The sequence below is a fragment of the Crassostrea angulata genome, chromosome 4 (genome assembly GCF_025612915.1).
Source record: "Crassostrea angulata isolate pt1a10 chromosome 4, ASM2561291v2, whole genome shotgun sequence".
NCBI classification, from domain to species: Eukaryota; Metazoa; Mollusca; class Bivalvia; order Ostreida; family Ostreidae; genus Magallana; species Magallana angulata.
Window position 1 is genome coordinate 36170681 of NC_069114.1, and position 22548 is coordinate 36193228.

General features: G+C 33.3%; 1 protein-coding gene across 8 annotated transcripts in view; it reads right to left on the minus strand.

Moving 5' to 3' along the window:
• LOC128181714 (nucleolysin TIAR-like) overlaps nt 1-19550 on the minus strand; it is a 49168-nt gene extending 29618 nt beyond the window's left edge. The window contains exons 1-7 of one of the 8 annotated variants that reach the window (XM_052850214.1): nt 19475-19550; nt 19361-19392; nt 15232-15328; nt 13272-13301; nt 12534-12560; nt 10977-11000; nt 10573-10668 (exon numbers count right to left, since the gene is read on the minus strand). In XM_052850214.1, the coding sequence (XP_052706174.1) occupies nt 10573-10668; nt 10977-11000; nt 12534-12560; nt 13272-13301; nt 15232-15328; nt 19361-19392 (306 nt within the window). In that variant the 5' untranslated portion in view covers nt 19475-19550. Of the gene's footprint in view, nt 1-10572; nt 10669-10976; nt 11001-11571; nt 12493-12533; nt 12561-13271; nt 13302-13490; nt 13630-15231; nt 15329-17439; nt 17653-19360; nt 19393-19474 lie in introns of those variants that run through there. The other 7 variants (XM_052850219.1, XM_052850220.1, XM_052850216.1 and 4 more) reach the window with 7 other exon arrangements.
• Between the last annotated feature and the right edge of the window lie 2998 nt (nt 19551-22548).

Consider the following 22548-nt stretch of genomic DNA (forward strand, 5'->3'; position numbering starts at 1 on the left):
ATGTTCAATAAAGGCCGGCCATGCCTGGAGGGATTTGACAGTTTACCGTCAGAGTACCTGTGTGGACAGAGGTAATTGGTCTAAACAAAATCCAACAATGGATAGGGCACCCTAATCTCTCTCTACTCCCGACTTCTCTTTTTTTTTTACCAGTCAGACTATGTCAACAAGATGTGACTGTTTGGACACTGTATGCCTTCACAGCTGTCACATTGTCCACCTGACCCTACGACGGGAACACTTGTCAAGAGATAATACCTGATATTGATTATGAAAATACTAAATTGACATTTCCAGGCTGTAACATTGTGTCAATATCAAAAAGCATTAAAACACAACAGTTTCAAATTCCTAGTAAAACAACTCCTTTCATTGGCATTTTAATAATTCATTTTCTAGGGTCTCTTTTCTGGATATGTTTTTTTTTTAATTTTTACTGGATAAAATCTACGCTTTCCCCAGAACTGTCATCACCCTTCTATAGTCCAATTTCATAATTTCACTCTTAAGTCAAAAGACATAGGTTTTTAAATACCATTATAAATACAATTCAGAAACATCTTAGACAGATGCACAGGATTCCAGATGATGATGATGCAAAACAATGAGTAAGAAGTACGCAGTTTCTCCTATCAAATTTCTTCTGTGAACATCATATCTATAATACCTAGCCCTGAGCACTTTTCAGAACCATTTTCTTTTTCTGTTCTCAGTTTTATTTAGTAATTGCACGTAACGAACACTGGTAATGAACGTGAGATCTGATGTCTCCACAGTAAGTGGAGAACTGTAGAAGATGCAATGAAGTCTACCAATTTTCCTTGATATTGTTAATTGTTTTAATTTCAAACCACAATCATCAATATACATACTTTCTAACCGTTTCAAAATGTTAACATATATATGATATCTCTCTCATTCTTTATTAAGAATGCTTTTTACATGAAAATTTCCAGTTGTAATATACTATAGAACCTTGAGCACTGGTTTCTAGAATGCTGTTGATATTGAAGCAAGATTCTTCTCAAACACATTGTACGGTTTTTGTATGCAATTTACCTCACAACCTCAAATCATCATTTATTTAGAAATTTGTTCTAGCTTGAAATAACAAGTTTTGAATATATTTTTATAGAATTCATTGTCTGATTGAATCCAAACAACAACAGGGCATGTTTTAAAATCAGATATTGAAATTCTCTTCTACTTTACTTAATGCAGTAAATGGTTAAGTGTTGAGGTATTTCCATGTGTGGGAAATTTCCATTGTTCGGCTGAATCAGTAATTGGTCTTTTTCAAATGGGTTGTTATACATTTAGTGAAGTGACATTGTTTTCATCCGTCAAACTGGAAGCCTTTATTTACTGTTGATTCTAAACTCATCACAAGCAATACAGCGAGTAAACACAATATCATAATCCACTACCAACCACTGCTCAGATCTAGCAGCAGGAAATGGCACTGTAGAATCTTATCAAGAGGACTATGATTTGGTTTTGAATTGAAATATTGATTCAGATGACAGGAATTCATATCTATGCACAACAATGAATAATTTACAGCAGCACTTTTTTTTTTCGTCCTTCCTCCAATATGATTCTGAAAGCCTTTGTTTCTCTTATGGAAGAACGCAGAAAAAAATAAAATAATAGGGTAGTGCTAGGAAGAATCATTATTAGAGTAATTGTGAAGCTGCCACAGTGCACAGCAACCAATATTTGCAAGGAAGTTTTAGACTAAAGCATTTATTATTCATTTCTCCTAACAATGTAATGTTTGCAGTAAATCCATAGGCACTTGAAATTTCACCATCAAAAGTCATGAATTGTTTATAAGATGCTGAAAAGAGAAGCAATAAATATAGGTTTTTGTTCAAGCCATGCTACCACGTTCTAGATATCCCACCGGAATCATATAACTACAAAATGTTGTGCTGTGATGCAAGAATTTTAGACATGTAAATTTTACACGCTGAATTCAAACAAATCAAATAGGTTTAAAGAACTCTTTCAATCGCTTCACAATAAAAGTGGTGTTTATATAAAATAGACCACTGTCACATAACAAAGGATCCTACGGGAGGAATACAATATCCTTCATCATCATTCAAAGTGAAAGGCATCTGACAAGACCAAAGCATGCCAGTACATGCTTGCCGCTAATATATTTCAGGACCTCCACACAAATAAAGGCGTCACTGCCAACAATGCACTAAAATGGAAGATAAAGCTTATTTGTCGCCCTACGTCAGTTTCTCCAACTATATAACCAGAAATATTTCAATAACTTTTCATTGGAATTGGGTCTACTAAGAAATTTTTTAGAAAATAAGCGGTTTCTTTCGTAATCTTAAAAAGCACCAAATACACCCAAAATCTATTTACCGTGCTTATATTCATCTCAGAACCACACGCCAAAACTTTCTTTACACTACTTGCAAACAATTTTGAAAGCTTATTCATGTTGACAATGAGGATGAAATATTGGTTAAGGATGTAAAATCAAGATTTTATGCAATAGCTATTTAACCATTGCTTTTCTATATATGAACAAATGAAAACTGTTGCCAGCTGAAAAATAGGATGTGCAGAGGTGTTATATAGAGATTGCTGATTAATGACATTAATAATTAAACACTTGTTTTTGTTTTCAGACCAATTATCTATATTTGTAATTAACAAAAGGAAAGGTCCCCAGGCCCATGGGCATAGTGTGGCTGCTGAAAGGGTAGTAACTTAAAGTGATTCTGAAAGTATCACCAAGTACCTGTTTGCTATTGAAACTGAGATAATAGACTCAAGTGCAATATTGCATCACTTGATTTTTTTCTAAAACCTCTTCATTTGACATTTTTTCTAGCAAAAAGAAGATTCTTCATTATCAGAGAGAGAGAGAGAGAGAGAGAGAGAGAGAGAGAGAGAGAGAGAGAAAGAGAATGATTCTCATTTCAAAGACTATACTATGGATTAAGAGTAATGGTAACTTATTAAGATCTAAAGAATAGTCTCTTCAGTAAACTGAACTAAAGGATTTACAACTAAAAACTTGAAGCATATCAATGGTAACAAAAGGCAAGCATCTGTTTATGATAATTAGAGGAAGATATATTTCAGAGAAAAGAAAGGGTGTGCATCGGATAAATCTTTCCTCTATCTACATACAAAACAAATGGATATTTAAAAGCATGGCAAAATCAAACAGAGGACTGACAGGTAATAGGACTCAGTCATTTGATACCAGGGAAAAACCATGGCGAAAAAAAAATTCTGCTGGTTTTTTCCTCCACAAATATCATGAATCTTTTCACCATTATTGGAAATTGATAACTGAAATAAATGCATTAACAGGAGACAATTATCGGCAGTGACGCTGGGGCTGGACCAAAGCTTGGGACCGCTTTATCAGCCATTTTATCGGGGCTTCACATGATCGGGTTACAGTCTACATGCTCCCGATTTCCGGTGGAATCTACGGAGCTCCGAGGATCCCTATTCATTTACCGATGATCTCACTCATTATGAGCTGTCAAATGTGTCAATAATTACCGGTCAATGGTTATCACAGGGCTGTGGTGATTGATGTTCCATGGGTATCTATCCTACACCACAACAGCCTGGCCCCGTCAAACTGTCCCAACAATTAATATCACGCCATCAATATAACAGCTTTGTTTTTCAAAGTGACCTTTCACCCCATTAGACCATCCATGTTAAAAATGTTTTTATCTTTGGCTTAGAAATGCATTTTTCGTTACTGTTTTTCATATTTAGTAACTCTTCTTCATTCTTTGCAATGCCACTGGACGCATTAAATACACAATATAATTCAAATAAATCAGGATAACTTTTAGAAAAATCTTCCAGCAAATTTACACATCTATATATATTTCTGTCTTTAAATATCAACCACAAAATTTGATGAAATTCTATTCCCTGGTTTTAGAGAAGTTGCACTGAAAAATTGTTTCAGAAGTATACTGAAGATTTGCTTAGGACTTTAAAAGTGACAAAATACTTGAAAAGACTACAATATTCCTGTAAATATGCACATTTACACAAGGCGTTCTAATTAAAAACAAAATGAAAAGATGAAGGAATGGAAATTTGTTGCAAATATGCATTTTATAACATCATGGTCTTATTATTTGATGAAATTCTGTTCAGCAGTTTAAGGGGAGTTGCACTGACAAACTATTGCAGTACATATAATACAATAAATAAAGGCGAAAATTCTTTAATTATATGAAGGCAAAATTTCTGGGAAAATAAAAGAATGGTATTTTCCTGCAAATATGCATATCCTCACATCATCTCCTTATAATTACAAAGTTTCATTAAATTCTGTGCATTGGTTTAAAAGAAGTTGCACAAAAAAAACCATGACTGACTGATTTTTTTCTGCAAGGCTAACTACCTTCATACCTGCATGAACCACTTAAATTCATCTGCACCTAAATCATTTTTGTCATAGATATTTTGATAAAAAGATGAGCCATTACAAAAGTTTTTCATCAAATAAATCTACAAAATAAAATAGGTTGTAGTAACTTAGAATTTTTAATATTTTGAAATTCTGCAATAGACAATCAATTCATGTTGAAATACATGGACGATTTTTTCAATATCTAGGGAATTTTGAATCATTTATTCATTCATAAATGGCTATGCCAAAGGCCATATTTCCCTAATGATGGCATGCCAAGAGTGCATTTTATATCATTTTCTCAGCAAATTCAGAATGTATAAATGACTTCAAGCTAGAAACAAGATCATAAGAAATATTAAATGTATTTTTCTTTTCATTTTAAAGTCACACCACAGCTATCATATCAGCCTTTTGGACTAACTCCCCTTTGATTCTAATAATTTATAGTACAAAGTACATTTTGTCCATTATTCCTAAATAAGATGTGGGCTTAAAATTCAAAATATCTCCAGAGAGAACACTTTAGTTCTATACAGAATTAAGAAACTGGATATTCTTTGAACATTCAAATCAAGTGCATGCCTATGTAATTACTGACACCTACCAGTATAAAATGTTCAACTTAATTGTCATCCATAAAGAAACAATTTTGTTATGAATACATACTACAGTAAAACTCGGCTATAGCGAACCCCGAGGGACCAATGGATTTACTTCAGTATATCCGTAATTCGTTATACTGATATAATAAATTCATAATAATAACTATAGCGAATTCACTATCTACACATTTTCTTTCACCAGACAATAATTTTTGTTAATTGCTTGGCTTAAAATAAAAATGCATTACTTTGATACCTTTAATAATCGAATTGTGAATTGAAAAATATTTATGAAAATAAATTCATTCAAATTATCATGTTAAATGGTAGTGCAAACTTTTTTAATTGTGAAGAAATTCGTTATAAAAGTGTTAAATTTTGTTATTATTCACCTCTATGGGAGTCTAAATGAATTCGCTATATCCATAAATTCATTGTATTCGAATTTGTTATAACCGTAAAATTTTGCAAAGATTTGTTAAGAATTTTACTGGGGACTCAAAAAAACTTTGCTATATCCAAGAATTTGCTACACCCGTGTTCGTACTAAAAAAGTTTTACTGTAACATACAATAAAGTTGCACTATCCTATATCATTTAAAATATTTTATTTTGCTATTGAACCTTTACGTATAATCTGCTATATCTTAAAGAGATTTTCAAAAATTAGTGTTTTCATAAACTGCCTATGTTTTAATCATTTTATTTGCTTTCAAGATGATTATTTGTTGAAGTTAAAAGCTCTGAATATTTCTTGAATTGATATACACATTCATTAATTTCATCATTCTATATTTATTTTTCCACTTCTAGATGATAATACCATAAATCTTAACTTGCTTTGAATATTTCTTGAATGAAGTACTGTAGCTCCAACAATTGATTAGTTAGTAGATATTGGTCAATGTTTTGGGACCCCATACAGCTTCAGACTAATATCTGCTGCCAAATATATCCAAGGTTTGATAATATACACTTAATTTTATGTCTCTCCATATGAAAAAAGGCAGCAATAAGAAGCCTCCCATATTGAAAGAGAAACAACAGTGAATGATTTATAGAGTAATTATTATTGTACCATAGAACTATGGTGTGTTTCAATATTAGTTCTTCTCTTTATTTCATCAGAGTTTTTGCTATTTTTTATTACCCCTGTGAACTATATCCGATTCCTCATTAACACAGACCCAACCTCTCATTAATTAAAATCAAACGAGTTTTGCAATGAAAAGTGACTTTCCGTTTCACATTATAGGTTCTGACACTTCAATTACAAAAAATATACTCAAGGTATTAAATTCTAATTACAGGGGAAGCCAGAAAGATAAGTGAATTCAACTGCAGACACACTTCTTTAGCTTCAAGAAATCGTCAGAGAAGTATGGCTATGTCCGTAATTATGGCAGGATGATAGAGCACCCCTCAGTCCCTTGAGAGGCCGCGTTTGTTATGCCACTGGGCCCAGTTGAAATGTCAGATTCAAACAGATAAAAAAGGAGGAAACTTTATGGAAACTGTCCAAGCTGCCATTCCTGGCAGATCCCCCATTTATCAGGAACCTCCACTGTGATCAATCCATTTCCTGTGATCACAGTTCATACAAATTTCTCACCTTCTCAATTCACCAGGAGCCTTATATAAAGCACCCCGGAGAGTGGATCTATCCCTATCCAGACAAATGCTTGTCTACGCTAGGACCACTCATATTTTCCATTTACTTCTTAATCTTTTATTTTTTTCCATCTCTTTTCTCATATCAATTGTTTAATTCGCTGAATTTCTCTCTTTGCCATAAAATATTTACAAAAGCACACAATAGTTTGAGAGAATTCTTACTTTATGAGCTCCCAGTGGAGCACATGCTAGTTTAAGGCTCTATAAACACTTTATATGTCTTTCCTTGAAATCTTTTATTCAATAGACTTTCCTTGAATTTATTATTGGTGAAAAAAAGTACTGTGAATTCCTTATCTTATGCGAGTACTTAATTCTGTGATTCTGCTGTTTTATATCAATTAAATTGCAAGAATATAAAATTGTAGGGACCAATTTTTTGTTATAATTAAATAGAGTTCCAATCTATATAAAATTAAATGTTCTGAAATAGGAAGCCGTAGCGGATTCAGAACATATAATTGTAATGAGATTGATATACTGTAAAATGAGAAAGTTTGGTGCTTGCATATTTTAGCGCAAATGCAGGTGCCAATACTTAGTGCAATTAAATTTTAGCGCATGTACGTTTTATTTTAAAAAGGCTAAACAAAATATGTATGTTCTTTTTTATCAATGATGGGAACACCAAAATTTCAATTTCAAGTTCACTAAAGCACATGGACACAACAAATTTGATTTCTATCTAGCGAATACAGTGGAATTATACACTTACTTTTGTTCAGATCAAATAGATAAATTTTTAAAAAATCATTTATTGGTGATGGGGTGTAATTTTTGTTGGTAAACAAGTTTCAGTTATCAAACTTTGGATTTAACATAGCGAATGGGATAACGAAAGAAAAGTTCCGAAACCAAAAGTAAGGGAAATCTAATGCTCTAATTTCGTTCACCATGAGCGAATCTTCTTTGCAGTTATTTCACAATAGAATAACAAAATCATGGGTATCATCTTATTACTTTTATACCTGCTAATTAGAGAGCCAGAAATTAATCAATTATGCATTGCAAATGTGGACTATCGCCACACTTGAAAACATTTTTAACCTCGAGGCGCTAAATGGAAATGACACGGGGAAAAGCCCAGTTTTGAAGGTGCCATTAATAGGTACTTATAAGCTATGAAATTGAAATAAATTATGTTTCGACATAATGTACTAGATTTCTTACATATGTTCTCTACATGTATATATTATCTGTGTAATTGTGTTAACAAACAGAATCGACGTCCTGTCTAAAATCACATAAGTACACAATTCTTGTATTAAAAGGGACTGAAGTTTTTGTTCGGTAACTTGAAAAATAATAATACATATGGAAAAATTTTGGCTCACTATTAATTTTGGTGCTCAGGGGCAGTTGCACCAAAAGCGCCAAAATCAGTAGTGTGCCACATTTTCTCTTTAAACAGAAGTCCAAAACTGTCTGAAAAATAGAAGCGATATTTTAAGATCTGCGAAGGTTGGTTCTCAATATTTTACTTTGATAATAATTCCTCGTATTTAATATGGAATCTGCAATATCTCATATGTACCAAAGACTTGTGGCAGAAGAATTACAGCTTATTCAGTGTGAGCGTGTTTTGGATTTAGCAATGCAGCAAATAAACTGTTGACTGTGATTTACCAAATAATGTCCAATATCATTTTCTAAATCATCAATCAAGTCTTGCTCTTCTCTTTCTTGGGACTTGCAAAAAGAATATGGTAAGCCCATCAATGAACTGATCATCCCCTGCCTTTGGCCGCTTCTGACCACTGAACCTGGCATTTCCTAAATCACATTACTGGCCCTTCTTCATCAGTGAGTTGCTTTCTTATTCTTGACTAAAACGCCTGGAGGTAGAATTAGTTTATAAGGTGTTGATTTAAAAGGAGGGATTAAGATTTATTGATCTCGGCACAGAAAGAAAAAAATACTAGGAAAATCCTGTGTTATTTCCTGGGATAACAATTCTTTCTTCTTCTCCTTATATTGATCTCCCTCCCCTAAGATACAATGAGCAAAACATACTGCACATTTTCTACAGGAATTTGAATATGAGAGCAACTGTATCCTCAAGGGATCTCTGCAGTTGACAGGGACCCTGGCAAGTCTTGGGAAAGTTTGAATGAATGGTTATTAATGACACTGTGATTCTTGATGACGTCCCCAGCATATTTCCCAAGATTCCAATAAATTCAAAATTAGCCATTCCTTGCTGATGAAAAATTAGGGAAATTGTAATTACTTATTGTCTCTGCCATCCACTCATTAAAACCCAATCAATGGAAATGATTATCAATATGCATGTAAAAATCAAATTAGTGGAAAATGAAAGCTGATTTATTCATAACACCAATATAAAAATTATCAGCCAATATAAAAGGTAAGAAGTTCAAACTTTGTCCAATGAACAGAAGTAAGAGAGGTAACTCCGATTCCCACTATATTTGAGAGATAGAATCTAGTGAAAATTCTCTTTTTGCAATTTCAACTCAGAAAATGGATCGATAAACGGTTACCGTAATCCGGTGAATATAATACACACTTTTTTCCAAGCATTTTTTACAGTGAGAAAGGGGTGCATATTATACATCCCTATAGGATTTGGACATAGTTTTTCCCTAGGTGAATCATGGGATATCGTACTTCAATATTACCTATGATATTAGATATACCTGGAAATCAGAATAATTCTTTGTCTCTTAAAGTATAGCAATCCTATTTAACCCAATTACCAAAATAAATAGAAATACAAGAGGAAATAAAAGGGGACAAATATGCAGCTGTGACATTCAGACACGAGAACCAAATCAATATGGACAAGTATATATATATATATGATTGTTTTATTCATTAACAGCCTTTTGCAACAAATTATCTTACAATGAAATTGATGTCTGAAACGAGTCCTGGTGGGATTTGGTAATAGCTGTTTAATTTATTGAAGCCAAAAGTATTTTGCAAAGCAACTTTCATCTCCATTTACGACCCTCAATCGTGTCTCTCTGTTCATTTATTTTTAATCGCAAATGATGATTTACTGTGCACTTCAGTGAATGCAGTTGCATCCCATCAGTGTCTGACTTGGTGCAGCAAAAGTCAGTAGATGACATAAGCATATTTTCAAAGTATTATATTCCTTACGTATGCTGCGCATTTTTTACATCGTGACATTTACTGCCTATAAAAAGAGCTGATGAGATATAAACATTTTATAGGATTAATATTCCAACTGTGTCATCCAAATCTACAGTTTCGAGTTTTACTACTTTCTGCTTCACCATATAATCTTAAAGCAGTATGTTTCGTATAATGCTATAGAATTTAATGTTACAATAATATTCTTTTTATAGAATTTAGTGTTACAATAAAACATTCTTTTATAGAAAGTATTATAGGATTTTTCATATTCATGATTTTGTGTTTTTTATATGATTGTTTTCCATTACATCTGATCAAGTATTCACACTCATCTCTCAATGATATGTAGTAGATATACTGTATAAAGTTTATAATTGCCTGCTGATAAAAATGTTTGCAACTTTGCATCATGGTTCTTTTCATAGCAAGCTTTATAAACATTGGGCTGATTTTTAATGAGTTATAGCAATACATTTATTTCCCATATCTATCTACCTATTGGTTTCCAAGGCATTGTAGAGGCCCTTACAAAGTACAAACTGTCTAAAACACACTTTTTTTTTTTTTAAAATATCATCTAATGTACAGTAAGTGCTGAAAGTAAAATGGTGTTGCTGTAACTTACCTGCTTACTATAACTAACCTTTCACAACCATAGTCAGCTCTTCCCAAGCTTCAAGCATTTTTCATAAGAAACCACGACCTATATGACACATAACACAGACAGACAAATATACAACTTACTCTTCCTAGGCACATTCTCTTATTCATGGCAGCAAGGGCAGCGGCAGCTGAACCATGGTCGTAGAATTCCACGAAGCAGTATGGATCCACTGGCCCCTTAAAGAGTGAACAGATCAAGTTAGAATCTTAAAAACAGCAACACAAGCAATGTCTACTGCTAAATGGGCAAGAGCTCTGGGGGGCTCTGATTTATCAAATCCCTCCCTCCAAGTTTAGTTCACCTATCTTTCTGGTCTTTTTGAGAGATTATTCATTGGTTTGTTTGTTAACTGTTCTATTTTCTTAATTTTTTTTTAAACTCTACCCCCTAACCCCATTTACAATTTTGTATAGCTTCTTCCAACCTCAACTGTGAATTGTTTAACACATCTGTGAGACAAGCTATGTGGTAAAAAGTCACTTACTTCCACCGACTCCATACTGGAACTCTTCATTGAGGGAGGAATATAAAAAAGAGGTCAAAGGTCATTCTCCTTAAGAATCAAATGAAGGATTAACACTTATACACGTTGTAAAACTTAGATAATACTACAGAAGGTTAATAATTCTATAACACAGAGAAGAAGAAAAATGGTACCTTCCATGAACTTTTTCTTTTCCTGCTTTTTCCCCAGTTGAGGTTTTGTTTTTTTTGTTTTTTATCTCAGTAAAAATAAAATTGGCTTACCTCCCTTTTACAGCACCCAAAGGGCAGAACATAGCTCTGACTTAAGGATTGTTTTATTCTATATAGGGGCAAGTTTTAGCTACAATTAAATCAGAAACTTGATGGGAAATCCAGATCATAAAACAGTTGGAAGTCGTGTGACATAGCAATGCGAGGTGTACACTTTCAGTCTTAGGTCCAGTATAACCAACTTCTGACAGAAATTGGGTCAAGAGGTACGAAAATGTGATAAAAAGGTCTAACCTGCCTCAAGCCTCTGCCTCAGCTGGGTTACTGAACAATACACACAGTTAATATGATTATGATACAAGAGTAAAATAAATACATCTCACATGAACAGACAAAGCTGGAACTTTGGAAATCACTGGGATTCCTCGTTCCCTGGTCCCGCTGCACCACCCGGCTGTAAAAGCCAAATCAAGTCTCCTCAGTTCTCTTGTCTGAACACAAGGCGCTCCTTAAGGGAGCACCTGATAGACACTATCTATGCACAAATGGTCAACAAGTCAATGCTCACTTCAGATAGCTAGGCACCTGACATAGAGCAGTACATTTTGTTGTGGATTTCATGAAAAACTAAGGCACAACCAAGTACTGTTGCTCACAAATTACTAGTTTGTACTTCCCTAGTGTTTCTTCCCCCCAAAAAGAGAAGCATTTGTCCTATATATATAGATGATATGTTTGGAAGCAAACTACCACTCCTCAAGCGACTTATTCGACTCCTCCCTCCTGTATTGCATTGTACAATGTACACAATTGGGAACACTTGATGGCATCCTTTAGTTCCTGGTTTTAACCATCAAGTCACATACAGAGAAGAGTGGACTTTTCATAAATGTATATTAAATATGATGGGTTTAGAAGGGTTTAGATTCTGGAAACATATATCATATAACTTGATCACTTAATCGTAACAACCAACTCATGTCTATACAAATAATACAGTAATAGGATATCATTAAACAGATTTTTCATTTATGACATCCTTTGAAATTATCTTTAAAATAGATTCATATCCACAGTTGGTTTGAATTTTTGTCCAATAAAGTCCACATTGCTTTACCATCATTTTGTCTCTCATTATTTGGCTTTTAAATTTATCACTTTTAAAAATGCACACTACAAATGATTGCATTTTGCCATTTGATGAATTGGTTTTGTAATTTTTCCTTTGTTTTATCAATGATGCTTAGCATTTCCTTTTTTTCCACTTGTAGGTGACAAATTAGAGCAACTATGTTCAGCATAAGTTAGGTACGTATCAAACGAAACGTAAGTAAATTCACAATACCTCATACCCTGGCCCGTATCTTGCTTCCTGGAAAATATGAAGAAAATCATTGAGCAAAATCCAGACAGTGGCGATTAATGTACATAAGCCATGAAATGATGCCGACCAATTCATGTATAGTGATAAAGCAACAGATGTCCATGCAAATACAGAGTATAAGGAGTTAAGACAGTGTTTTAACATAATAAAATGTCCATTTAAGACTTATCCATCGTAATATGTTTCACTTTTTGGTGTCATTTAACAAGGGATTTTTCAAGAAGGATTAACATGCTGTTTTTTCTAGACGTATCATTTCAGTTATCACTTCTGTTTAAATCAAGTATAAATGTATTTTGTCATCTATGTCTATTCTGATCTCATATTGAGTAAATCGGTATACGGGGCGAGTTATGCAAACACCTTAAGGCGATATCATCATAGCAAGTCAATCGATTGACGAGAACATTAGTAAACTGTACATGACTAACTTCTATTTATTCAGATCATATTCATGTATAATACTAAACTTTCATTAATTTTTTAAACTGTGATCTACAAACCATCTTAACTTTCATAAATTGGTCAATGTCTATCAAGAAATATGGTATATAAATCAATGACTTCATGCATTCTTAGTTTAGGAGGGGGTGGGTGGGAGTACATGTACCTCGATCTATACCCAAGATTTTCAGAAGTTTCTTAATTAACAATTAATATAAGTCTGATATTTGAAAGTAAAGACAAACAGTGACTTACTTCATTAGGATCTCTCATGCCAGGTGTGGTCTGAAAATAGAAAAAAAATAAAGTTACAAGGAAACAAATAAGTTACATAACCATTGTTGACAGACCACACATAAACTTCCACTAAAACTTAAAAAGAAAGAAATCTAATTTGCAAGCTTTTAAAAAAACCAATATGGCAAGGAATACCAAAAGAACACATTATGTGTTCTGGTGAAATGGGGGAGTCACCTGTATTAGATCACACCCAGCGGCCAGCTGACCTATATCTGTGATAGGGTACATGGTGTACTGGGGGTTGAGCCCCTGGGTGAGGCCCAGTATGTCTTCTATATTGATCCCAGCCATACACTCAATACATGTACCTAACACTGCACCCTGCTGTCCTAACACTCCACCGTATAACAGCCAACTTGTACAATGTGACTCATGACAACTAATTACATTCAATTACCGTCACCAACAGAAAAAATGGAGAGTATTCCGCCAGGCAGTTATTAGAGGTTTCATTGTTCTGAAAATTTTAACTGTCCTAAAATACCCATAATCTACCTTATTGAGCCTCGAGTCTAGTTCCAATTTCAGTGGTCTAATTTGCAACTTTAAAAACAAGTACAAATGGCTCAAAACTGCAGCTTAAGTTTTCTGTTTACATGCATGCAGCAATGTAGCACTGTAAGCATTTAAAAAAATTTCAATGCAAAAAAATGTTTATCATGTTACCATGTTGTTTAGTATAATTTGGTTTTTAAATTAGGAGAAAATGGAACACATAAGATAGCCTTGTACAATCTGTTCATGTAGATTTTACCCTGTGAAAAGTTTGTGTGCAGGTAAATGTACTGCAGCAAAGGTAAATTATTGTGTAAAGTACATCTGAATTCCCAGTGATAACAGATTTGCGAACAAATTTGAAATTTTTAAAATATTCAACACCATAAAATATACATAAGTAAATTGATCCCATGATATAAATGCGCAACATTGGAAGCTCAAACAGTTCATGATATGGACAACTAGCAAATTTTATTGACTAAAATTACGAATAAAAAGTTGATATTTATCATAGTGAATTTCCTGAAGAAAAAAATCTTTTTTGATGTATTTGCAGATACCGGTATATATTTTGCAAAAATTGGCAACAAGTAAAAAAAAAATTGACAAAACATTACAAAACGTCTCAATATCGTTAACACAACAGGAAGGGAATCTCAGCACTGTTATTGACACGAGATGGCAACACTTCCCATTGATTTATTAGTCCTAATATATCTGAGATATCAGTGATAAGCTCTATATTTAATGAAAAAGTCGGTGCATTAATGGACTTCAATCTCATTTTGAAGTAAATTGAAACTACCCATATGTGCCTTGTTACAAAACACTGATGACAAATGTGAAGTTTTTTTCCCCCAACGATTTTCCACAGTACATCTTAATTTACAGCCTATTTGCTCCTGTTATTTGAATTTTTTGTGCTCTAAATAACTTTTGACACCTAGATGTGAATATTTTATGGACTTAATACTTCAATATTGACAATTTGATCTGTAAATCACCTGCTATTACGTAGTACCCTGGTGAAACAGGAATCTAGCTCATAACTTTCTTTAATATCAAGGCATAACAAACAGATAGTTAAAACTTTTATTGATACCATTCCAAAAGTTAGACTGATTTCAAATTTTAAGATAAGACAATACCAATTCTTTGGTCTTGAGGCCAAGAGAACGGTTGCACATCTTTAAATTGGGACACGAAAATGATTGTCCCATGTAATGATAAGCACATCAAAAACATATTCTATTCATTCAACATAAACATTTGGAGCCCTAGCTTTCAAAGTTATGAACCGTCACTATATAGGTCGATAAATTACCTTTTTAAACTTCTGTATGGAGTGATTAGGGTCTATATCACCATTAAAAACCATACTTATATTTGTCATACATTAATTTTTTTTATGTAATACCTCATGAATGATTTTACAACTCTTGCATGGTCCAATCTGTCCAAACAAGGCCATGATCAAGGTCTCTGTCACACTTGGGTCAAGGTTACCCACATACCTAAAAATAGAAAAGAAGTGCAACACTCAATATACATCATTCATAACAAAACCTCACTAAAAAAAAAATCTTCAAATTTAGCGATGAAATCTATTTATTTCAAAGAATTTGTTTTATCAAGATTCAAATGGTTTGTTGGGCAAGAGAGAGGGACTAAAAGTTCCCGCAAGGGAGGATACATTACCAACAATGCATCCCAGTGGACCCACTGAAACATGTAGTGTGTAACTATTGTATAATTGGTTGACTGAAATGTAAGCAGGTGTCACTGGCAAGCAAAATTAGAACTTCAAAAGCAAGTACATGCACCAGCATATCAAACTTGACATCTTCATACCAGTCTATATCATAAAACTGAAATCAATAGGCTTTATCTTGTGAAAAAATCTGCGTAAAATATTATGCATACAAAATTTATATTAAAGGATGAGATTTCATTCCATGTAGTACATGTATACAGGGGCATGGAATCATTTTCTAGTTGTCTAAAGTTTCATCCAACTAGGTCAAAGAAAGAGAAAATATGCTTTAGCCAAAGATTTCACCCAGAAAAAACTTGACCTTTAAACTCGATCCCAAACATTGGTTCAAGGTCACTGATGACCTCTCAATCAACAGTCTTTCAATAGGCCAAGTTTGAGACCAACTTGGAGAGAGAAAATATTCTCAGAAGAATTTTCAACTTCGACCTTTGATACAGATTACTGGTATTGATTTCTTTAGTAGATGTGTCTATATTAAGTTGCAAAACAAAACTCAAATAAAAAATACAAATTGCCTTTGAGACATTATACATTAAATTTGCAATAAAACCAAGAGACAATGAAGGTGTGATAAATCAAAAACTACCAACACTGAGAGTTTATTGTGAAGCTGAGCATCCGTACTAAATTGAGGCGTTGTGTTAAGCTGCAAATTTCACTTCACTATTTCAATTTATCTCTTGAAAATGCTATCATTTGCCAAATGAAATATTGATTGAAATGCCTAAAACCCAATGTTTGTTTGCTGAGCCTAACAATTCAAATCTGAATTTCAATTTCACAGAGAGAATAAAAACACATGAAAAATCAATTTTATTTCCTACAAGACACTCCTGAGCTTTGGAGCTTTGTTAAAGGCTTAAAGCTGAACTTTTTACATCAAAAATAGACATTGATTGCACTTAACAAGTACATGTGTTCCATGAACAATAGATTTTTACTATATTTAACATGACATTGTCCAGGGGGTTTGGGGGGGGGGGGGGGTTATGAGTACAATTTGATTTCACTATGATGATAATTGCAATTGTGTTAAATAGTATTCTATTTTATTAAACAGTTTCAAAATATTTGATCTCTTAGGAAAGCACTTATATCCTAATTATTACTATAAGTGTGTTATATTCACAGAACAACTCCATAACATTACAATGTGCAATGCAGTGCATGTGAAATTAAGAATCATAATAATTAACCCATAAACATGATAAAGAGGGATTATTCTATGTTTTTTTATTTTAACTAGGTGGGGTTGTCTTTCTTTTAACTGTTACTTTACCAATTACCACCAGAAAGAATGTCATGTGCATTTATAGAAACATAGTTTTTTTTTAACTTTTCTTAAAAAGGGAAGGAAATCTCTTGGATTCTCCATTCAATATAAGAGGGCCTAAGTTGTCTAGATACTTCACCCAAATTTTGAAGGGAACATAGACGCCCAGATTAATGAGACACAACTGTATATTAGCATGATCAAGCTTTATTCCATACAACTCCTAATCCTGATAAACCAATTCAATACTGTATACAGGAAAAATTTCTCACCCCACCCCCCTTTCCAATTTACAGTCTGCAAATTCAAAACATGACTGATTGAAAAATCCATGACACCACAATTTAAATAAAAAACAAATTTTCAATATGGTAAATATAAAATAAAGTACTAATTGGGCCAAAATTATAAATGAAAATAACCCTGCATACAGTTGGTGGTACACCATTAGGTGCTGCCATTATCCACTGTTCAAACATGGTTAAGTTCAATAATTAGAATTTGGATAACACAGGAATAATAAAACCAAATAAAAATATCACTTAAAACTGGAATTAAATCACGAAGCAACTTACTAGTACCCACAAGAATTTCTGCAAGGGCTTAATGTCTCCTTGTTGGAACAAAAATGAAGATTATGAAGTGTGCTGTCATTCATGTAGTATTCTACTCAGCAAAGACAGGACATTATGTAACCTCTAACAGGCAGAATTCATTCACCAGTTTGGTTATTTCCTCACTTCCTTGTTGTCCTCAAAATGAACAATCTTTCCTGTGTTTTTAACCAATTTGCAACACTATATATCCTTTGAACACAACATAACTTAGTTTATAGCAGCACATTGCATGCACTCAGTAACAAGTGATCAAACAAATATAACATTTAAACAGCAAATCTTTTTCAGAAGTTTTTTTTTTGCAAAGATAAACAAACCTATGTGTGTTAATGCCTAAAATGGCAAAAACAATTTTTTTAAAATCCTAATTTGATAATATCCATTACATGTATAAGTTCAAAATATTTATTCATGGTTAGATATTTTCTTAAAACCTTGAAATCTAAACTTCACTTTGACAATATCATCAAACATGCATTACAATATCTTGCATGCATATTTGTTGATGGAGTGCGATGAACAAAGAAGCAGATGAAGCTGGAGTTGACATGGTAAACATATCACATAAATGTTTGTGATTTTGATTAGTGCTTGTAAGGAAAGACCAGCATGAGCTGACTATGGACCAATTACTGTAATTGTAACAGATCAGTATTGAAGGCTTTAGGTGACACTTTGCTATGATTATTGTACTTTTGATAAAGATAGTTCAGAGTAGTCGGTATAAACACTATTGTATGACTGTTCTTAGTTGTGAAACATTATAACATCAAGGCATATGATAAGAGTTCTATCAAGATTGTTCTTATAATGGTGGGGGACAATCTATATGTCATCCCTACTTCTTCTGGCTAGTGGGTTTACCCATTGTCTTTATCAGTAGAGTGTTGGAATTGTATGCCAAAGGACCCAGGTTCTAACCCCAGCTAAAGCAGTATTTGTCTCTGGTACATCTGGTGCCCATGTTTAGACCTGGATGTTCTCTTGCTGTTAAGAGAGACTTTCTCTAGAAGTTTGTCCCACAGATTTTGGCACTCCTAAAGAGTCAGGGGTGACAATAGGAGGGAGACAATGTGGTAGAGTCAGTTATACATCTATGACATTCCTACGAGCTCTGGCTTGTGGGTTTACTCATTATCTCAATCAATATAAAGCTGGATGAGTATGCCGTAGAACCAAGGTTCAAATCCCAGCTTGAACCATATTTCTCTCTGTTACAAATCTATGATAATAAACATTATATTTTCCATATGAGTTACCTGAAAACACCAATGTTTGATGACTTGAAACAATCCATTACTCTGAAATTTCTGACACACTGTGTTTGTTTAAATGTATGTAATTTTGATAAATAAATCGAATGTTTAACAGCCAGAATTTCAAGATCACTGGATTATTACATATCATATCAAATACAATGGCAGATTCTATGCTAGTTTTATGTTCCATTGTGAACCTATTTTAAGAGTACCTGGATATATTATCTTCCTGCTTCAGTTGTTAAAATTATAGCCCATAAAAGCCCTTTAGGATATCAGTCATTTATAACAAAGCATTTTCGTAGCGATTTGAAAGAAAATACAATATGAATATATGATCATATATCTGTAATATATCTGTGACCATCAGTTTCAGTTTTGTTCAGGAAAATCCCAAACTCTCTATCGAATGGGTTCAAGGTCTGTTCTTTTGCAGTGACTTCTCAAGCAGATAATGATCGTTGCCTCAGGTCTCGTTGCATATATTGAAGAATAATTCTAACAGAGATCAGACATAGTCATAGACTCGGAAAATTTACACATCGTACACACTACACTACAGGTACACGATGTTTTGATGATTGCCGGTGAGCAATATGGTGGTTGTTGACAGTACTTACAGAGTTCGTGGAGACGTTTCTTCGCTTGCCATCTGAAAGATAATGACACAATGTCAATGTTAAATTAGATATAAACATTCACTTCGAATAAAATACGATCAAAAATTCGCTTACGTCTGTGGAAAAACAATATTATGGCGACTTTCGAACAGGAAGTCCAATAACAAAATTAATCTCACGCGGAATTCTGGGATCGACTTTCCGATCCCGATCATAATCTTTTGGAATATGAATAAAAAAAAACCTTAAAATAAAAATATTGAAAGAAAGCAGAGACATGTGTCTCTGAGGATCGTTACCCATCATTATATATTTCTAAAGTAAATTTTTGTCAAATATTTTCGAATTTTTTTTTATTTTTGATTTATTAAAACCATTTCAATATACAACTTAAAATTAAGCCGGTCAAGATATATGGCATAAATGAAAGATAACGTTACCTATACAGGTAAGATATGAAATTCAGGATATAAATTCTTTCAATGACACTTCACATCAATAGCTTTGTTTAATAGAGTGTACCGGGGATTAGATTTTCGGTAAACACAAAGAAAAATCATGTTTTTAACCGCCAATTTCTATGTAATATGAACATGAAGTAACATATTTCGGAGTATTGTTCATCAGTTCATTTTTGACTAATGAATAAATCTAGAATGCCTACGTATACAGTCTCTCAAAAAATGACATTAAACAAGCTCTTGACCCCCCCCCCTAAAAGTTTGTCAAATTTAATCTAGGTATCGGGGTTATCTTTTTCAGTTGTTTCTCTTGATTTATATAAAATGTCAAGAAACTGTTTCATTTTAGGTGTAAAATACGGGAAAAATATTACATAACAAATCAATGACGATGTCATAATGGTTCTAGCATTAAAATGGCATTCTGGAATCGTCTAAATATAGATCTTGACCTTAAAATCATCCATAAAATACTAAAAAATAAAACACCCAGGCGTGACCTGAAATGAAAGTCAAGCTATAGGCTATCATTAATTTATTAAAACCGTAACGAAGAAATAATTCTTTCTTTTTTTTTTTTCATAGCTAGACGCGTTAACAACAAAGAAAAAAAACTCGCAGTAAGATTTTTAAAAAATCCAACGTAGATGCTAGCAATAACGTTTTCCGATAAAATTCATATTCTCGTGCCCATTGGGTATAGAAAAGTAAATCGTTTAAGCTGGTATCGGACATCTGTCGATATAAATGTGGATTATACAGTACATTATAATTGGAATCTTTCACCGGTTTAAAATTTTCAAATTTTACAGTATTTAACAAGAAACAGCTTTTAAAAATATTTGGAGAGGTAAAAATTGTAAAAAACTCAGCGGGATTTGAACTCATCATTTGTAGTACTAGTAAACCCTCTGCCCCACTGTGCTACGCTGTTAGGTGACAGTGTTAGGAAGGAAACTACTTATATAATTGCACTTTATTCAATTTATTGTTTATTTCGATAAACAATTCGTCAAAACATATGGAGGTGTCCCATACCACCTTAAAGTTGCCATTAAATTTTCCCAAATCCATGCTCGTCTGATGACTGATGTCGCATTTCATTTGTATATAAACATGAATGGTTTATACAAGGATACTTTGTGCCATGTTGAGTTAAATTTTGCCCGGTGGTTCTAGAGATAAGATAAAGTTGATTGTGTGAAAAGTGGACGACAAGTACGACGTCAAAGACGACAATGGCAGATAGCGGGCAAATAAGACCAGAGAAGCTCACATAATATAGCTTTAGTCTCAGGTAAAATAGAAGGAATGTACCGCGACATTACACAAAAATCGTATGATAAACATTTATCATGATATATGTTACAGCGGAGTACTTTTTGTCCAAGACTGCTCATCAATTCGTAATCATGCACGTGTTATGTTTTCCAATGGAACGGTATATTAAGCTACAACAGTATAATTATAGTGTTTTCCCGAGTTGTCCTGATCATGCACAACATTTCCCTGTGGTACAACCCTTAACACTTCCACTGAACAGCTGCTTTTTCCTCCAGTGTTCCGGTGACTGTCTTGTTAAAAATAAACGTTTCCAAAGTTTAAAAGATTACTCCTTCTTATTATTGCTATATAACGTTGTTTTCTTCCTTTTGGTGATGTCTTGTCTCTCCGGAACAAGTTTATAGACAAAAAAATTTCGGCTAGACCAAATGTGTTAAAATTTTCGTATCTTATGACAACATGTAATATGAAATTGTTGAGAAAATTGTGTATATTTATAACAAAGATATACGAGGTAGTCTGTCCTCCATGAGTTTTATTTTGTATAACTTTTCCTAACTCTCTAACCCTTATATTTATATATGTTTACCTCTTTATAATTTATATGTATATTTTAATGTTATTTTTTGTCCTCATGTACCATATGTTTGAAATGGTTTTAGCGAATAAATGAACTGAACTGACATTGCTTCGATGGTGTTACATGTATGAAGTTAATTTTTGCGCCTTCATGAACATTTTCTGTTTCGCATTGCCCTTTTTAACAAAAGAATTATAATTAATTTATAATAATTATGAATGTAGCAACATAATTGCCTAACCAGTTGAAATGGGTTATGTTCTTTATTCTGCAATGCTAGCTACATACATGTATATGAAACAACAAAGAAAATAAAGCATTCTATGGCTGAAACGTGACAAAGAGAAGGGAATATAGCTCCTAGTTTTGAATGCAACATAAACTGTACAGGAAAAGCAACAGTTTTTACAGGGCCCATGAGTGAATTAGAATATCTAGAAATAAAAGGAAAAAGTAAACACAGCAGAAAGTGTGCATCACCTACAAAGAAAAAAACTTAGATATAGATATACAAAGTCTTTGTTAGTCTAAGAAATGAAGAGGACTTGGTAATTCCAAAAAGAATATCTATAATATGTTTGTGTAGTAGCCTGCTTATACTAGTAAACGTTATTTTTTCAAGGCTTATATATTTTCTTCAGGACTTGTTTTAATCTGTAGGAAAATTTGACTCCTTTGGCTCAGGCAAGCTAAATACTAATCCAATAGCTATTGACCCCCATCTTCAGAAGCCAATGGTTTACGACCCTCTAGAAGAGCAGAATGGCCCCGGATCGTAAACGATGTTGTGCTCCATAAGAGGCCCATTGGCTTCATCGCTCACATCAATAACAGTTAATGCTCCTCTTTCTAAATTTTGATGA